This window comes from Aquarana catesbeiana, linkage group LG13, assembly GCF_042186555.1.
Source record: "Aquarana catesbeiana isolate 2022-GZ linkage group LG13, ASM4218655v1, whole genome shotgun sequence".
In the NCBI taxonomy this organism is placed as follows: Eukaryota; Metazoa; Chordata; class Amphibia; order Anura; family Ranidae; genus Aquarana; species Aquarana catesbeiana.
The window spans coordinates 200,548,848-200,568,409 of record NC_133336.1 but is presented as its reverse complement, the minus strand read 5'-3'; the positions used below and the strand labels follow the sequence as shown (position 1 = coordinate 200,568,409).

Here is a 19,562-nt window from a genome sequence, read left to right as displayed (position 1 = left end):
CCATGGCTTCCAATACCACCTCTTTGCTGACGACACCCAAATCTATTTCTCTACCCCTCAGCTCACTCCCTCTGTCTCCTCATGTATCACTAATTTACTATCAGATATATCAGTCTGGATGTCACACCTCTTCCTCAAACTCAATCTATCCAAAACAAAACTTATAATTTTTCCTTCCCCATATGCCCCCTCCCTTTCCCCTGATCTCTCTCTGTCAAAATCGATGGCACAACTATAAGCCCATCCCCACATGCCAAGGTTCTAGGTGTAGTCCTGGACTCTGAACTCTCCTTCAAGCAGCACATCCAATCACTGTCCAAATCCTGCCGCCTCAACCCCCGCAACATCTCCAAAATACGCCCCTTTCTAACCAATGACAGAACAAAGCTCTTAATTTACTCGCTGGTCATCTCTCGCCTCGACTACTGCAACTCCCTTCTCATTGGCTTACCTCTACATAGTCTATCACCTCTTCAATCCATCATGAATGCTGCTGCCAGACTCACCCACCTTACCAATCGCTCTGTGTCTGCCACTCCTCTCTGTCAATCCCTCCATTGGCTTCCGCTCGGCCAAAGAATTAAATTCAAAATACTAACAACTAGGTACAAAGCCATCCACAATTTCGTCCCCAGCTACATCACTAGCTTAGTCTCTAAATACCAACCTACTCGTTCTCTTCGTTCCTCTCAAGACCTCCTGCTCTCTAGCACCCTCATCACTTCCTCCCATGCTTGCCTCCAGGACTTTTTCAAAGCCTCTCAAATCCTATGGAATGCCCTACCCCAATCTGTCCACTAGTTAGTTTCCACAATCCATGACTTTACTTCAAAGTTTACACAAATACGTTTTAAATTCAAACTGTAGCAAGCGCCGCCGTCATGGCAACAGCAGAAGCCGATCCACACGGCAAAAATATCACAGCCTATCAGCCTCTTAATTTGCCTACACTTAGCTCACTGAATGATCCCAGTTAACCACATCCATATTTACCATCACTGTCCAGGCTGTCCGGTGACGTCACGGACATCGACGTCACCGGACTCCTCCCCCCCCTTCCCTTCGTTAGCAGACGGAGGCATTTGGGGAAGGGGAGAGGTCATTGTCTGAGACGTCACCGGATCTCCGTCAGAACTCCCTGAAGACCCGGAAGCCGACGGAGAGGCGAGTACCAATCAAAAGAATTTTGATCGATCAAAAAAATCAATGATTAATTAAGGAATTAATCTTTAATTTCCCCAGCCCTGAATTATAATAATAATAAATATATTAGACATGTGCAGTTTGTTTCGTTCCGAATTAATATTCGGACAAATTTTTCGTTATTCGGAGATTCAGATATATCCGAATACCAGAATTACAATATAAACTAATTTTACCAAACGCTCAGAAAAACGTAACGAAATTTGTCCGAATTTTGGAAATTCAAATCAAATTTTACATTGAACTCCAATCGAATTCTCACTACACATTTTGCTGAAATCAAGGACTGTGTGTTTTATTACAGTACCATTTCCAAATAATGCTGTTTTTTATTAAGCCAAAGGCGATTTAAAGAGTCATTCTAATCATTTGATGAAGATGTTTCTTTTGTTTATTCACTTTGCTGCATTTGAATCGAAAACAATATAACATTTTAGTTTCGACCGATTGGAAAATGTATCGAATTTGAACGTTTCGAATTGGGAAAAAAACTGTGAATTCGAAGAAAATTTGAAAATTCCAAATACGAATTGAATGAATCAACTGACTTTAACTAAACAAAATAACTAGATTAATGAATCAAAATGAAACAGAACACATTTTTTTTTCGTCATGCACATGTCTAAAATATATTATTTTTTATCATATTTGGTTTTCGTTCCTTTTAAACAATATTTAATGAAATCGAATTCACAAAAAAATTGTGTAGACCCAAATGTTGGAAAAACTAAATGCACACAATTATCTAAAATTAGACGATACAATTTTATGACAGAATTTATATTTTCATGTTATATTACAGTATTATTATGCTTGGTATTCGTTCCTTTTAACAATATTTAATTAAATCAAATTCACCAAAAAAAATGTGTAAACCCAAATGTTGGAAAAACTAAATGTACACGATTATCTAAAACTAGACGATACAATTTTACGACAGAATTGATATTTTCATTTTATATTATGTAAATTGTTCTTTACAAATAATCATAAATTATATCAAACATGTCATTAACAAATAATGTCTTTCCTTATTTTTCTCAGATTCTATTTGATGGATACAAAATATAAAGCTTAATAACAAAAATATTGTAAATATGTAAACTCACAGTATATAATAAAGCAATGGCAGATCAGAATTTTATTGTGCGTCATAGTTTCATTCTTTAAATCTGATGGAAACGCAATAGAAAACATAATGATTGATAAATTGTTAATTGATAAAATCCACACATTTAGTAAAAACAGATCCTGATCAGTCCATTGTTGTGACACATTAGTTAAATCTAAATGCATGTTCTTATCAGATTCAAGGTTTTCTAGCTGGACACACCAGATTAATTCAGTCACCTCGTTGGTTGTTGTTAATCTTCATTGTTAGCCTAGAGTGATATAAAAGGATGACTCTGAAAGGAGAAGGAGGAGAAGGAGAAAAAGGACAACTGAAAGGAACTACAAAAAATATTTTCTGGAAGGTAAGAATTTATGTGGCTGTATCTGTATATGTTGCTGTATCTGTTTATATCTTCTTTGCTCATTTTGTTGAGTTCATTGTTAAAAATAATATTTTCTGTAAATATTAAAAAATGTTGTAACATTAAAATTAAAGGAGAGGTAGGACCAAAGCTAATTTGGTCCTTTTTCTCTTGTGGGTCACAGGAGTGCACTCAGTTCTGTTCTTCTGTGACCGTATTCAGCCCATGGTGGGCTAACGCCCACTGTTGGCTGCCATCACTGAGCCAGTCCCGGAATCTGGAGAGATCTTGACTTTATTGTTGGGATCCACCCAGATCCACCCAGACTGGCATCTGGTTCAGCCTCTCAGCTTGAGCCAACTGCTTCCTTCCACAACCCAGCATTGTGATGAGCACTGAGGGGAGCAGAGTAGACTGACAATCTACGGCTTTCTGTTCAGTGAAGACCTAGGACCGAGTAATCAGCGGTCATGTGGTCGCTCGGTTCTCAGCTTTAGAGCTGGCAGGGTCAGATGCTGCATCCATCTAGATGAGTATAAATGTTTATTTTTTAAAATTCCCATACTTCTTTTTTACTTTATCAATTTATTTTTTCTAATGCCCCGTACACACGAGCTGAATTTCCGTCTGAAAAATCTTGGATGGTTTTTCCGATGGAATGCCGCTCAAGCTTGGCTTGCATACACACGGTCACACAAAAGTTCTCTGAACTTTCGACCATCAAGAACGCGGTGACGTACAACACCACGACAAGCCGGGAAAATTAGGTTCAATGCTTCCCAGCATGCGTGTTTTTTTGTGAGTCGGAATTGCATACAGACGATCGGAATTGGAATCGGAATTTCAGCCAAGAACTTTTTCCGTCAGAAAAATAGAGAACCTGCTCTCAATCTTTTGCTGGCGGAAATTCAGACAGAAAAAGTTGGATGGAGCAAACACACAGTCAGAATATCCGACCAAAACCTCCCATCACACTTTTTTTGATGGAAATTCCGACCGTGTGTATGCAGCATAAGACTTTGTTGGGTAGATTAATGCTTAACTATGTAGTATTACATTTTATAATAATATGTATTCTATTCTCTCTTTTTTTTTTTTTCATTCTATTTTTTCAAGGCGAAAGTATGGCAGACTACAGACTATTCGGCTGTATTTTAGTAGTAACTTTGTGTTTTCAAGGATTTCAATCACAGGTTTGTAAAGTCACTTTCAACTTTCTTATATGGGTAAAATGTTTTTACTTTTAGACAAACATGTAAAATACGTTCATGTATTTATTAAAAAATATATATATTTTACTGCAGTTTTAAGCAGTTACACTTTATTTATAGTACATTTTTATAATATGTATTGTGTAGAGGTGCAGAGAAATTTCGTCAGCTGAAACATATCGGCCGAAAATTGTGTTTTCGGCATTTTGCCAATAAAGAAAAAAAGGTGACGGTAATGACACCGAGAAACACATGCGATTTTGCGGCGATTTTACCGTGATTTTGGCACATTTTTAACCACAATTTTAGTGTGCAAATGGTGGGATTTTCATAGATCATGTGACGCAAAAACCGCATCAAAAACTTAACATAGTTTCATTATTGATGTGTTCTTGCTGCGTTTTCAATGCATTTCAATGGGGAGGTGAATTTTTGGTGTAATTTTTTTTTTTTTAACTGCAGCAAGCAAGATTTTTAACAATGGAAGCACAGCAGACCAGTGTGTTTTCTTGAGCTTTTCTTGCGCTAAAGGTACCGATAAAGACCACAAATAAATAAAATTTATGATATTAATTAAAAAGTCGAATATAATACAATTATACAGAAAAATATATATTTCCGGTTTCAGTTTTCGGTCAAGTGCATCCTGCATTTTCAGGTTTCAGTTTCGGGACCAAAATTTACATTCGGTGCACCTCTAATATTGTGTTGTTTTTTTTCAGTTATTCTTTATTGATAGTGTTTTATTTAAATGTTGAGTATTTCAGGAATCCTTTTACACTGCAAACATTTGGGCTTTATTATAACAGTATAAGAATGTTTAATAATTTTTTTTTCTTTTTTTTTATTTCCAAAGAAACAAGTAATTCAAGGTAAGATAAAATCTTTAGTCACTCAGTAAAAGTCTATTTGGATATGGTGGTTAAAATATCTGGGAAGAGAGATTTAAAAAAAAAATTTTATGTACAATGGAACCTCGGATTGAGAGTAGCTATTTAAAAAAAAAAATCCTGACTCGCTTTGTGAGCGTTGTCTCACAAGACGAACAGGGTTCAAGCCGCTGGGGTGGGCAGTACTGCATTTGGCCAGGGGTGACGCTTGGAGATAATTTGGAGCTGCTCAGAGCCAATTGGAGCCACTCGGAGACACCCGGAGACACTCGGTTCCCGAGTGTCTCCGGAAACACTCATTCCCGAGTGTCTCTGAGCATCTCTGAGTGTCTCCGAGCATCTCCGAATGGTCTCCGAGCGTCCCTGAGTGTTTACGAGTGTCTCCGGCACCCCACACCTCTGGCCACATGCAGTACTGCATAGACAAACAGTGGCTGTGGAAGGATTATCTGAGTTTCCATTATTTCCTAAGGGGAAACTGGCTTTAATATACGAGTGCATGGGATTACAATCATTCTTCTGGAACAAATTATGCTCGTAATCCAAGGTATTACTGTATATATCTATCTATAGATATATATATATATATCTATAGATATAGATATAGATATAGATATAGATATAGATATAGATATATCTATATCTATAGATATAGATATAGATATATATATATCTATAGATATATATATATCTATAGATAGATAGATAGATAGATAGATAGATAGATAGATAGATAGATAGATAGATAGATATAGATAGATATATATAATATAGGTATGCTCCCATATGAGTGATGTTGTGGGTTATTGGGGAAAGTAGGAATTAATGTTTATTTTAAAAATCGTTTGCTTCTTTTTTTTCTTTTTTTTTTTTTTTTTACCTTTTCTGGATTAATAATTGATATACTGGATTTTGAAATAGTATTATTATATTTTTGGTTCAGTGTGTATCATGTCTTGTTGTTTTTTGGTTTGTTTGTCTGTTATGAAAATGAATAAAAAGATTTATATAAAAAAAAAAGGTATTACTGTAGAAGAACTCAAAATGGTTGCGCGCTGCCACCTAGTGGTATAGAAATTGTATGGCTGCTGCTATCACCTAATGTGTTCCCACAGCCACAGCAAATGTAAAGGATAAATTGTGTGGTGGCGCCGCCCAAAAAATTAGATCCTCAATAATTTGCACATAAACCATTAAATAACTAAAAACACACAAATCATTAAGATAATAAAGTGCAGGTGCTAATGTTCAATAGAACAAGTGCTGGTAATGCAATGAATGTGGAAAAAACAAAACAAAACAAAGAAAACAAGAAAAGTCCACTTGAAATATTACTCCAGTAATAATTCTTCTTGTGAGTAGTACATACAAAAAAAGTCTCTTATTCTATAATGTGCTTCAAAAATTCTCCACTCCATAGCCTATGTTCCATTCACCAGATGCAGTGCATGCTCACCTCCATCTTAGACCCACGAGGGGTCAGATAAGCATATATGAGATCCCCTTCTAAAGTGGCTCCACACTGTTCACAAGGCAACAGAAGAAGAAAAAAAAATGCTACCAATAGTGTAGTACTTGGGTTAATTAACTGAAAAAAAAAAAAAACGCACAACCCCAGCTTCATACAATGCACTCACATTTATTGAGATAAAACATAGCATATAATTAAAGTCCAACAGGTCTCACGTATTCTATAAAAGTGCTCCCACCGCCAGGCTCCGCCTCTACACGCTACGGTACCGTCGCACGTGGCTTCACGCGGGGTGAACTTATAAGAAAGCGATGATAATCACCGTGCAATTGAATGTTAGCACCTGCACTTTATTATATCAATGATTTGTGTATTTTTAGTTATTTAAAAGTTTATGTCCAACTTATTCAGGATTGAATTCATTGGGCAGCACTATCACACATTTGTCATTTACATTTTTATATGTAGAGCTTCCAAATCCACAATTCACTGCAAAAAAGTGGTCCTAGGGTCTGCTCTTTTTTTTTTTTAGACATGTGCAATGTTTGATAAAGTGCGCATTTGAAAATATCCCACTGAGTAGAAAGGGAGAGGGGGGGTCAGATCAATCATGTAATCTAATGTAAATTCTAATATTGTTTTAATGGTGTCTGTGATGCAGGGCTTATCATATAAGATATTTTTAATTTAGCATCCAGGACCATGATTGTTCCTGAAGTTCTGGTAGGGTTAATAAAAGGAACACCGGGGCATGGTCTGACCAAATAAATTGGCCCCTAATTGAATCAGGAGAAAGAGCCAGTGTGTACTGACTGATAAAAAAGAAGTCCAATCTATGGTATGTGTTATGAACAGGTGAATAAAAGGAATAGTTGTTCTTGTTACAATGTAATACCTTCCTGATATCACCCTATTGATGTTGTAACAGGAAACATTTGAACCCATCAAGTTGGGCCTTGGTTTGGGATCCCTTGGATGTTGTTGTATCTACACAATATTACCAAAAGTATTGGGACGCCTGCCTTGAACTTTAATGGCAGCCCAGTCTTAGTCCGTAGAGTTCAATATTGAGTTGGCCCACCCTTTGCAGCTATAACAGCTTCAACTCTTCTGGGAAGGCCGTCCACTAGGTTTAGGAGTGTGTCTATGGGAATGATTGATAATTCTTCCAGAAGAGCATTCGTGGGGTCAGGTACAGATGTTGGACGAGAAGGCCTGGCTCGCAGTTTCCTCTCTAATTCATCCCAAAGGTGTTATATCGGGTTGAGGTCAGTCAAGTTCCTCCACCCCAAACTCGCTCATCCATGTCTTTATGGACCTTGCTTTGTGCACAGTCACATTGGAACAGAAAGGGGCCATCCCCAAACTGTTCCCACAAAGTTGGGAGCATGAAATTGTCCAAAATATCTTGGTATGCTAACACCCTAAGAATTCCCTTCACTGGAACTAAGGGGACAAGCCCAACCCCTGAAAAACAACCACACACCATAATCCCCCTCCTCCAAATGATTTGGACCAGTGCACAAAGCAAGGTAAATAAAGACATGGATGAGCAAGTTTGGGGTGGAGGAACTTGCTGGCCTGCACAGAGTCCTGACCTCAACCCGATAGAACACATTTGGATGAATTAGAGTGGATACCGCGAGCCAGTCCTTCTTGTCCAACATCAGTGCCTGACCTCACAAATGCACTTCTGGAAAAATGGTCAAACATTCACATAGACACACTCCTAAACCTTGTGGACAGTATTCCCAGAAGAGATGAAGCTGTTATAGCTACAAAGGGTGGGCCAACTCAATATTGAACCCTACGGACTAAGACTGGGATGCCATTAAAGTTCATGTGTGTGTAAAGGTAGGCATCCCGATACCTTTGATAATATAGTGTATGTCTGGGCTAAGTATCACATTAAATTTGCCCCAAATAATATGCCACTGTTCGCAAAGTCCATTAAATCCTTTAGGGTATGGCAACCAGTAGGGAGTTTGTCATAGTTGGAAAGGTATACATTGGCGCTTGTGTATTTCTTACCGCCAAGCAGGATCTTCAGGAACAGATACTGGACCTCCATTTTTTTGGGTCTTTAATTTGATGGGGGAGAGACTTCTACAGTGCTACAGATACTCCATGGGACTTGGACTGGGAAAATGTACTGTGAATCCATGCAGGGCAATACTTATTATGCAAAGTGGGTAAATTATCAGAGCAAAAATGAGTTTCCGGAAAAAGAATTATCCTGGCCATTTGTTTACGAAGAGAATAAAGGTCCTGGGACATTTTATTAGGTTGATTGATGAAGCAATTTTATAAAATTCATTAAAAGTGGAATATTTTATTAAAAGTTTATGTAAAATGGTTAGTGTCCACAGCAATTACATTATTCTTTTATGTAATGTGATTAAAAATGATATATGAAAAACGGGGGCTCTGCCTTAAAAATGCAAAATGTAAGAGGGCAATTAAGATTTTAGTTCTTTTGTAGCTAAACTACAACTATGGTTATAATTAATATTTTTACCTTGTTTTGTAGGACGTGATTGCTCCAGTATATGGCAGAAAAACAAGAAAGCAGCTTTTGGAGTCTATCTAATCAAACCAGATGGAGCGAATTCCCCTTTTCAGGTAAGACAACAAGACCTCTTTGAGTGTCTAGAAGAAATGTATAGGTGGAGGAAAGTAAAGGAGATATAGAGCAAGAGAGAAATGGGATCAAGAAGACTGGAGTCGCTTATTAGGTACACCTTGCTAGTACCAGGTTGGACCACCTTTTGCCTTCAGAACTGCCTTCATTCTTCATGGCATAGATTCAACAAGGTGTTTAAAACATTCCCCTGGTAGTTTTGGTCCATAGTGACATGATGACATCACACGTTTGCTGCAGATTTGTCGGCTGCACATCCATGATGCCAATCTCCCTTTCCACCACATCTCAAAGGTGCTCTATTAGATTGAGATCTGGTGACTGTGAAGGCAATTGGAGTACAGAGACCTCATTGCCATGTTCAAGAAACCAGTAGTAAGATGATCCCAGTAGATCAGCAGTTTTTGAAATACTCAGACCAGCCCATCTGGCACCAACAGCCATGCCACATTCAAAGTCACTTAAATCCCTTTTCTTCCCCATTCTGATGCTCGGTTTGAACTTCAGCAAGGCATCTTCACCACGTCTAGATGCCTAAATGCATTGAGTTATGTGATTGGCCAATTAGCAATTTGTGTTACCAAGCAATTGAACAGGTGTACCTAATAAAGTTGCCGGTGTGTCTGCTACTCCTCTCTGCCAATCCCTCCACTGGCTTCCACTCACTCAACAAATTCAATTCAAAATACTAACAACTACTTACAATGCCATCCACAACTTAGCCCCCAGCTACATCACTAACCTAGTCTCAAAATGCCAACCTAATTGTTCTCTTCGTTAGAGACCTCCTGCTCTCTAGCTCCCTCATCACCTCCTTCCATGCTCACTTCCAGGACTTTTCCAGAGCCTCTCCAATCCTATGGAACTCCTTACCCCAATCTGTCCAATTATCACCTACTCTATTAGCTTTTAGACAATCCCAGAAAACCCTTCTCTTCAGAAAAGCCTATCCTACCCACACCTAACAACTGTATGTCTATTTTCTCCATCTGATCACCTGCCACAGTTACCACCTTTTGTTCCACTTGACCCTCTCTTCTAGATTGTAAGCTCTAATGAGCAGGGCCCTCTGATCCCTTCTGCATTGAATTGTATTGTAAGTGTACTGACTGCCCCCATGTTGTAAAGCGCTGCACAATCTGTTGGCGCTATATAAATCCTGTATAATAATAATATATATATATATATATATATATATATATACAGTGGAACCCCGGAATCGCGAGTAACGCGTTTAACGAGCTTTTCGCAATACGAGCTATTATTTAAAAAAAATCCTGACTCGGTTTGCGAGCGTTGTCTCACAAAACGAGCAGGATTCAAGCCTCTGTGGTGTGCAGTACCACATTTGGCCAGGGGTGCAGGGGCACTGATGAAACTCGGAGCCGTTCGGAAATACTCTGTTCCCGAGTGTTTATGAGTCTTTCCGAGGGTTTCTGAAGTGCATCCGAGCTGTCTCTCCGGCGCCCCCCACCCACCTCTGGCCACATGCGGTATTGCATGCAATAGAAGTCAATGCAGAACAAATTATCTTTGTTTCCATTGACTTCTATGGGGAAACTCGCTTTGATATGCGAGCTCTTTGGATTGCAGGCATTCTCCTGGAACGAATTATGCTCGTAATCCAAGGTTGCAATGTATATATATATATATTCGTATTCTTGTAAATTTTCCATACTCCGTGAACTGGTTTATAACACCATTACAATAGATGCTTTTTGCTCCCCCTGCAGGTTTACTGTGAAATAACAAAGAGCGGTGGGTGGACTCGTATACAGTTTCGTAATGGGTTAAATGGAGTAACTTTCAATAGAACATGGAGCAGCTATGAACAAGGATTTGGAAATGTCAGCGGTAAGCAGTCAACTGTACTGTCTGTATAATTACTTTTATATTGAATGCAGCCAAAACTTTTTTTGCTTGTTTTGGATGGAGTGAGGCACAGGGGTGGATTGGGCTGGGGGGACATTTACCCCTGGGCCAGTACTAAGAAGATATGTTGAGCTGGTTAGCCCCTAAGTGTATATGCTTCACCATTCAGACATCAATTTGAGCTTAATCCAAGGAAACACATGCTGGGCATAATACAGCTACCCACTCCGTATTCAGACTTGAAGCACAACATCCCTCAGAAGGAAATCTTCCAGCACCAAAATCCTTTGCGGCTTTGAGATGTTATGTAAATGAATGTTGAGAGCTGGAAAGCTATTGGTGGAAAGCTGAGAGCTGGAAAGCTAATGGTGGAAAAACTTGCAAGGCTGTCTCTCAATCAGAGCTGATCCGCCCTATATGCTCACTACGCAAGCTGCGTAGGGCCCCGCAAATTACTCGAGGCCCCGCCTCCCCCTCGTGTCATAGCGCGTCAATTAATGTTTACAACATCCAGTGGCAGAACTTTAGGGGTCTGGGCCCTTCCGTTATACCGCTGTGGGGGGGCCCCCCAAGACCCAGCATCCCCCCTGCACCTCTGGCTGGCCATTTAGAGTGCAGTGGAGAGAGGTGGGAGGAGGTGAAAGGCGGTGATCGGCAGCTCTATGGTGCCTGTGTGGGCGGCGGGATTTCCCTGGGGCTTGTAGTACTCTCTCGAGTGTCAGTGTATACAGTGGAGAGGAGGAGGGAGGGGCCTCTGACCCGGGCAGGTATCCGTTTCACTTTCACTCTGCTTGAACACTGTTGCTGATGCCTGGGTCCGCTGTATACATTAGGAGATAGAACTACTAACCCCAGGGAGATGCCTGTCCCTCTGCCTGTGGACACCATAGAGCTGCCGATCACTGCCTCCCACCTCCACCAGCCAGGTGCAGGGGAACCTCTGCAAGGGGGAGTCAGCTGTTTTGGGACCCTGATGTAAGAGGGGGGGCTTTCTGGGGTCACTAATGGAAAAAGGGGGCTCTCTGGGGACACTAATGTAAGGACGGGGCCCTCTGGGGACACTAATGTAAGAGGGGGCCCTCTGGGGACACTGATGTAAGGGGGGGCTCTCTGGGGACACTAATGTAAGGGGAGGCTCTCTTGGGACCCTGGTGTAAGGGGGCTCTCTGGGGACCCTGATGTAAGGAGGGGCTCTCTGGGGACCCTGGAGTAAGGAGAGGCTCTCTGGGTACCCCAATGTAAGGGGGGGCTCTCTGGGGACCCTGGTGTAAGGAGGGGCTCTCTGAGGACACTGATGTAAGGGGGCTCTCTGGGGACCCTGATGTAAGGAGGGGCTTTCTGGGGACCCTGATGTAAGGGGAGGCTCTCTGGGGACCCTGAAGTAGGGGGAGACTCTGTCAGGTGTGACTGTGTGGCAATGGCAAATGGTTTACATAGCTCACGGCATCACGGGTCAGGTAGAGGGCCCCTTAGCAGAATTTTGCTTAGGGCACCAGGGAGGTCAGGATCGGTACTGCTCTCAATAAACCTTCAAGGACACCCAACTTTTACCATGCCCACCAATCGGCGTGGGCACCATGACACACTCTGCATGGGAGACTTTCCTTATTCTACAGAAATCTGTTCCAACAATGAAAAGGCTAATTGATTGTGTTTGCGCCGCAGGCCAAAGGTTCCCAGTCCCCCCCCATGGGAAAGTATTAGAGTCTCCTCCACCAGGGGAGGACTGGGACAATTTTCCCCACTTACTGTCATGGTCATAGGAACTGAGGGAAAATCGGCAACAGGGACATAGACAGCAATAAAACGCAAAGTATAATATAATGGATGCAGCGCTTTCCAATAGACAAATAAGAGTAAAGTCCTTATGAAATACGATGCAAAAATTCCGGAGAGTGGAGTCCAACCGGTGCGTTTTTCACACACACAAAATGCTGTAGAAGTCCTCCACCGAGGAGAGGAAAGCCCACACTGACCCTTACCCTCAATGGCAGTCAAACACACTCAATAATCTCACAGGGATGTCGTAGACATGTGCAGTTCGTTTAGTTCCGAATTCGGCTTTTGATGTAATTTTCAGATTTTCGTTCTTCTTTGCGGATTTCCGCATTTTTGATTTTCTCATTTTCTAATTTTCAAATTTTTGAATTTTGTGAAAAATTTGTTAAATGGGTTTTCGTTAATTCAAACACCATGTGGTGTGTGGTTGGATTTATTTAGCAATAAAACACTGGCAGGGGTTCTAACCTTTCACAACTTTACTTAAAAACATTTTTGTTTCTATTTATTTTGCAGTTGGAGTTTGTTTATTTGCAATCTTTTTTATTGTTTTTTTTCTATTGTTATTGTTAATTTATTATTTACGCAGGTGAGCATTGGTTGGGACTGAAAAATATGAACATCCTGACTAACCAGAAGAACAGACAATGTAAACTACGTATTAACCTACAAGACTTTTCCAATGCCACAGCCTATGCACAATATGACACCTTCAACATCGGCCCCAACTCCACATTCTATCCACTAACAGTAGGAAAATACTCAGGCACAGCCGGTAAGTGCCCAAGGTTTCAGTTTCCTTTTTTTCAGGTGTATTCAGGCTAAAATGGAATAAGAAGTAGAACACAATATCAGTAGAAAAAAAACAGTAATAAATAGCAACTGGACGGATGGAATTCAACTTGAGATGGAAGCCATTTTTTAAGAAGAGGGAAAAAGTAAATCCCTAGCCAACTTTATATTTTATCTGTGTTCCATTAGGAAGATTTCCTTACACTAGACATGTGCAGTTCGTTTCCTTAAGAATTAAAATTTGGACAAATTTTATGTTATTCACAGGTATCCAAATTCAAAGAAATTGAAATAACGAATCAAAATTTCGGACGAAATTTGAATGATTTTCAAATGGAATTTGAATAGTTTTCTAACTGAATTTGAATTTCCGAAGAGAATAAAATAGAAAAGAAAAAAGAAAGGAATATTATAGAAAAGAATATAATAGAGTAAAACAGAACAGGATATAAAAAAGAAGAATAGAATAGAAAAAAAAAATAGATTAGAAAAAAAAGGATAGAATATAAAATAAAAGAATAAAGTAAAACAGAACAAAATAGAATAGAAAATAAAAGAACAGAATAAAATAAAAATAAAATAGAAAATAAAGGAATATAATAGAATAAAAAATAAAATTGAAAGAATATAACCATCTTCTGAAATTCGAATTTCAAATAGAATAAAATTTTAATTCAAATAGAATAGAAAAGAATAAAATATCATAAACAATAGATTAGAATAGAAAGAATATAACAATATACATTTTTTCCAAAATTCAAATTTAGAAATAAAATAAATTAGAATTTTGAACAGAATAAATTTGAATTCAAATAGAATAGAAAAAATAGAATATATTAGATAAGAAAAGAACAGAATGGAAAATAAAAAAATAGAAAAAAAAGGAAAATAATAGAAACAAATATAATAGAATAGAATATAAAAGAATAGACTATAATAGAGTAAAACATAACAGAATATAAAATAAAAGAATAGAATAGAAAAGAATAGAACAAAAAAAGGATACAATATAAAAGAGTAAACAGAACAAAATAGAATAGAAAAAAAAGAACAGAATAAAATAAAAATAGAATAGAAAATAAAGGAATTGAATAGAATAGAATAAAAAATAGAATATAACCATCTTCCAAAATTCGAATTTCAAATAGAATAAATTTGAATTCAAATAGAATAGAAAAAAACTGAATATAATAGAAAAGAAAAGAACAGAATAGAAAATAAAAAAATAGATCAGAAAAAAACAATAGAATAGAATGGAATAGAAAGTATATAGCCATCTTCCAAAATTCGAATTTAGAATAGAATAAATTTGATTTTGAATGAAATTCGATTCGAGTGCAATTCCAATGGAATTAAAAAAATTCAATTTGATTTGCATTTGAATAAACAAAATTAATTCCGAAAGCAAATGAAATGAATTAAACTAATTTAACTAAACAAATTTATGTAACTAACGGATCAAAACTAAACACATTTTTTCGTTTTGCACATGTCTACCTTACACTTCCTGTCCCTTCAACACAACAGGAAGTGTTGAAGAATTCTCTATAGACTCATATGAAGCTGAAATTAAGAAACATGCTCTAGGCCAGTGGTCTCCAAACTGTGCAAATTTGCTTGCCTTTTTCTGGTCCCTAGGGCAATATGTACAGTATGTCTCCCACTGATGTGAAGCATTATTTTTCACTGACCGAGCCTCTTTTTTAGACTTGGTGTTTACAAGTTAAAAACAAGTTTTTTTGCTAGAAAGTTCCTTAGAACCCCCCAAACATTATACATTTTTCCCAACACCCTAGAGAATAAAATGGCAGTCATTGCAATACTTTTTGTCACACCGTATTTGTGCAGCGGTCTTACAAGCGCACTTTTTTTCGGAAAAAATTCACTTTTTTTGAATAAAAAAATAAGACAACAATTAAGTTAGCCCAATTTTTTTTTTATATTGTGAAAGATAATGTTACGCTGAGTAAATTAATACCCAACATGTCACGCTTCAAAATTGCGCCCGCTCGTGGAATGGCGTCAAACTTTTACCCTTAAAAATCTCCATAGAATTTATAAAATTCTACAGGTTGCATGTTTTGTGTTACAGAGGAGGTCTAGGGCTAGAATTATTGCTCTCGCTCTAACGATTGCGGCGATACCTCACATGTGTGGTTTGACCACCGTTTTCATATGCAGGCGCTACTCGCGTATGCGTTAGCTTCTGCGAGCGAGCTCGTCGGGACAGGGCGCTTTAAAAAATAAATTTTTTTCTTATTTATTTTACTTGATTTTATTTATTTTTACACTGTTTTTTTTTTTTTTTTTTTTTTAAATTGGGTCACTTTTATTTCTATTACAAGGAATGTAAACATCCCTTATAATAGAAAAAAGCATGACAGGTCCTCTTAAATATGAGATCTGGGGTCAAAAAGTCCTCAGATCTCATATTTGGACTTAAATGCAATAAAAAAAAAAAATTGTCATTTGAAAAAATGACAACAAAAAAATGGCCCTTTAAGACGTATGGGCGGAAGTGATGTTTTGACATCGCACCCGCCCTGCTATGGGCAGGTGCGATGGGGCAAACTGCCCCAAAACAGCCTCCGCTGTTTGTTCAGTGTGAAAGCCTGAGGGCTTTCACACTGAAGCGGTGCGCTGGCGGGAGAAGAAAAAATCTCCTGTCAGCCGCATCTTTGGAGCGGTGAAGGAGCGGTGTATTCACCGCTCCTAAACCGCTCCTGCCCATTGAAATCAATGGGACAGCGCGGCTATACCGCGGCAATACCGCGGCTATAGCCGCGCTATACGAGTGGTTTTAACCCTTTTTCGGCCGCCAGTGGGGGGTTAAAACGGCACCGCTAGCGGCCGAATACTGCGGTAAAACAGCGCTAAAAATAGCGCTGTTTTACCGCCAACGCCCCCTACCGCCCCAGTGTGAAAGGGGCCTAAGGGGGATATGATCACATGATCATAGTTGAACTTGATGTTGAGTTATTCACTTTAACCACTTGCCGACCGATGCACGCTGATATATGTCAGCACAATGGCAGCGGTGAGCAAATGGGGCGTACCTGTATATCCCTTTTAATTGGCAGGGCTAGCAGGCGCACGCACCATGTGAAGCGCGACCGTGCCCGCGGGACTGGCGGACTCGATGTCTACTGGTCTCCCGGCGATTGTGTCACGGAGCCGCAGAATGGGGAAGTGCCTATGTAAATAAGGCATTTCCCCGTTCTGCCTTGTGACATGACAGAGATCACTGCTCCTTGTCATCGGAAGCAGTGATCACTGTCATGTGCGTGGAAGCCCATCCCCCCACAATTAGAATCAGTCCCTAGGACGCACTTAACCCCTTCATTGCCCCCTAGTGGTTAACCCCTTCCCCGCCAGTGTCATTTACGCAGTAATCAGTGCATTTTTATAGCACCGATCGCTGTATAAATGACAATGGTCCCAAAATGGTGTCAAAAGTGTCCGATGTGTCTGCCTCTGTAGAGGCGCTTTGCGGTGGTATTTAACCCTTTCTCAGCCGCTAGCGGGGGGTAAAATCGCCCCGCTAGCGGCCGCATACCGACGGTAAAACGCCGCTAATAATAGCAGCGTTTTACTGCCGACGCCGCCCCCCGCCCCAGTGTGCAAGGGCTCTAAGGGATTTTTTTTTATGTTAATGTAATATAAAAGGACGTGGTACCAGTAAATTCATTAAGCGTAGGAGGTAATTTTTCCCCTTCTCCCATCCAGTTCTAATTATAATACATGTCCAGATGTTTAAGATGTGACCAATCCAGTTTAGATTCAAGTTGAGACTAAAATAATGTTATGGTCAATGTCCAAACACCTAACTATTCTAACATTTCTTCTTGTAGGAGATGCATTCAAAGGTACTCTAGCCTCAGAGAATCAGTATGGCAGAGCTTTCAGCACCCAGGATATCTCCCATGATGGCTGCACTCCGAAATGTCATGTAGATGACATGCTATTTAAGAGCTGCAGTCAGAGAGTGCAATCCGGCTGGTGGTTCAATGCCTGTGGATTGGCCAATCTCAATGGAAAGTACTTCACACCACCAAATCATTTGCACCAGACGTCTTTTTTGTCTTGGCCAACATGGAGGTTTTACGAATCTCTGAAATCCACAACAATGTCTGTGATTTGCAACTAGAGGGGACATTATTTCTGTACTTATTTCAAGTGTATGTATAACAATATTTTTATTTAGATTTGGATAGAGTAGGGAAAACCTGACAGAGATTCTAAACTCTCCTCGTTTTCTCCAAAACTAGAAAAATGTTTTTGTGTGTATGTGCTTGAAAGCTGAAGTTTACCCACTTAAGGACCAAGCCTATTTTTCAAACTTGGTGTTTACAAGTTAAAATATTTTTTTTGATAGAAAATTACTTAGAACTCCCAAACATATATATATATATGTATGTGTATATTTCAGACACCCTAGTGAATGAAATGGTGGTCGTTGCAATACTTCACGTCACACCGTATTTGCACAGCGGTCTTACAAGCGCAATTTTTGGGGAAAAAATACACTTTTTTAAATAAAAAAAATAAGACAACAGTAAAATTAGCCCATTTTTTAAAATATCGTAAAAGATAATGTTACACCGAGTAAATTGATACCCAACATGTCACGCTTCAAAATTGTGCCCGCTCATGGAATGGCGAGAAACTTTGACCCTTAAAAATCACCACAGGCGACATTTAAAAATGTGTACAGGTTACCAGTTTTGAGTTACAGAGAAGGTCCTTTGCTAGAAGAATTGCTCTCACTCTAACGATCGCAGCGATACCTCATGTGTGGCTTGAACACCGTTTTCATATGCGGGAGCGACTACGTGCGAACTCAGCGGGACGGGGCGCTTTCAATTTTTTTTTTCTTATTTGTTTAACTTTTTATTTTATTTTTTTCCACTGTCCTTTTAAAAAAAAAAAGAAATTGGGTTCACTTTTAATCCTATTACAAGGAATGTATACATTCCTTGCAATAGAAAAAGAGCATGACAGGACCTCTTTAATGTGAGATCTGGGGTCAAAAAGACCTCAGATCTCACATTTACACTTAAATTCAATTGAAAAAAAGTCTTTTTTTCCCCCCAATTTTTTTTTCCACTTTAAGACCATTGGGCGGAAGTGACGTTTGACGTCGCTTCCGTCATTCAATGTTATGTATGGAGCCAAGCGGGGCCATCATTCCCTTATTCTGCTTCATGTCTCAGAGGGGAGAGGACCCGATCGGCTCCGCCGCTACTGATGGCTCCGGTAAGCGGCGGAGACAACGCGAGCATGGCGGGAGGGGGGCCCTCTCCCGCCCCCGATAAAAGTGATCTTACGGCAAATCGGCCACTGAGACCACTTTTATCAGAAAGAGGACCGTCCGGCGTTTAAGAATATACCGGTTTTTATGGCAGCTATCTGCTGCCATAACCCCATTACTCTACGTCACCGCACCGACGTATAACGACAGCGGTGGGTCGGCAAGTTGTTAATCTGCTCATAATTGCCTTCTTTGGTTCCTTCTTCTTCACTCACTCATGAACATGCTAATAAAAGTTTTGAAGAAAAAAAAACGTTCTGTTTTTATTTCATATCTTATTTATAGTTTTCCCCTAGCTTAATGAATGAGGTGAAGCTCTGCTGACTACCATTGTCCTTATATCCTACATCTCATAGCTGTAACTCCACTCTGTGAAATTGTCATGGCTGGGCTCAGCCCTCCCTTCTCAGTGCTCAGCTGTCGGTTAATTGCCAGCACTCATCGTTCCACAGTGCCTCACCTGGTGATCATTTCCTGCTCGTCAGCCAGCCCCTTCTGGCCATTTAAACTGCCTGGTTTATTTCTCCCATGCCTTCGCCTTGGTAAACATATCTAAAGATTCTCTGCTGTGTTCCTGTTAAAGATTTGCCTGGCTGACGTCCCTTCTGGTTCCTGACATGTTAGCTTTCTCCGACTACTCTGATCTCTGGCTTCCAGATTTTCTGGCTTAAACTGACTACCTGCTTTGATTACCAAATCCTGGCCATGTTTTGACTATGTTTACTATTTGTACCATTTTTACCACTATATTAAAAGGTGTGATTTTTACTGCATTTTCTGTCTCCGTCTGATTCATGGTTCCTGACTAGGGATGAGCCCATGGTTCGAGTCGAACGTAGGTTAAACTCGAACATCGGGTGTTTGTTCTAAAACGAACCGAACATATGGTGCGTTTCTCGGAAAATTTGAGCGCCGCG

The 19,562-nt window shown here is 39.6% G+C and overlaps 1 protein-coding gene across 1 annotated transcript; it reads left to right on the top strand.

Moving 5' to 3' along the window:
• Positions 1 to 2,603: 2,603 nt before the first annotated feature.
• Positions 2,604 to 17,481, top strand: LOC141116652 (fibrinogen-like protein 1). Its single transcript, XM_073609045.1, has 6 exons — positions 2,604 to 2,678; positions 4,746 to 4,761; positions 8,781 to 8,872; positions 10,625 to 10,745; positions 13,132 to 13,317; positions 17,186 to 17,481. Exons 1-6 carry the CDS (start codon positions 2,604 to 2,606, stop codon positions 17,479 to 17,481), a joined length of 786 nt encoding a protein of 261 aa, XP_073465146.1.
• The last annotated feature ends 2,081 nt before the right edge of the window (positions 17,482 to 19,562 follow it).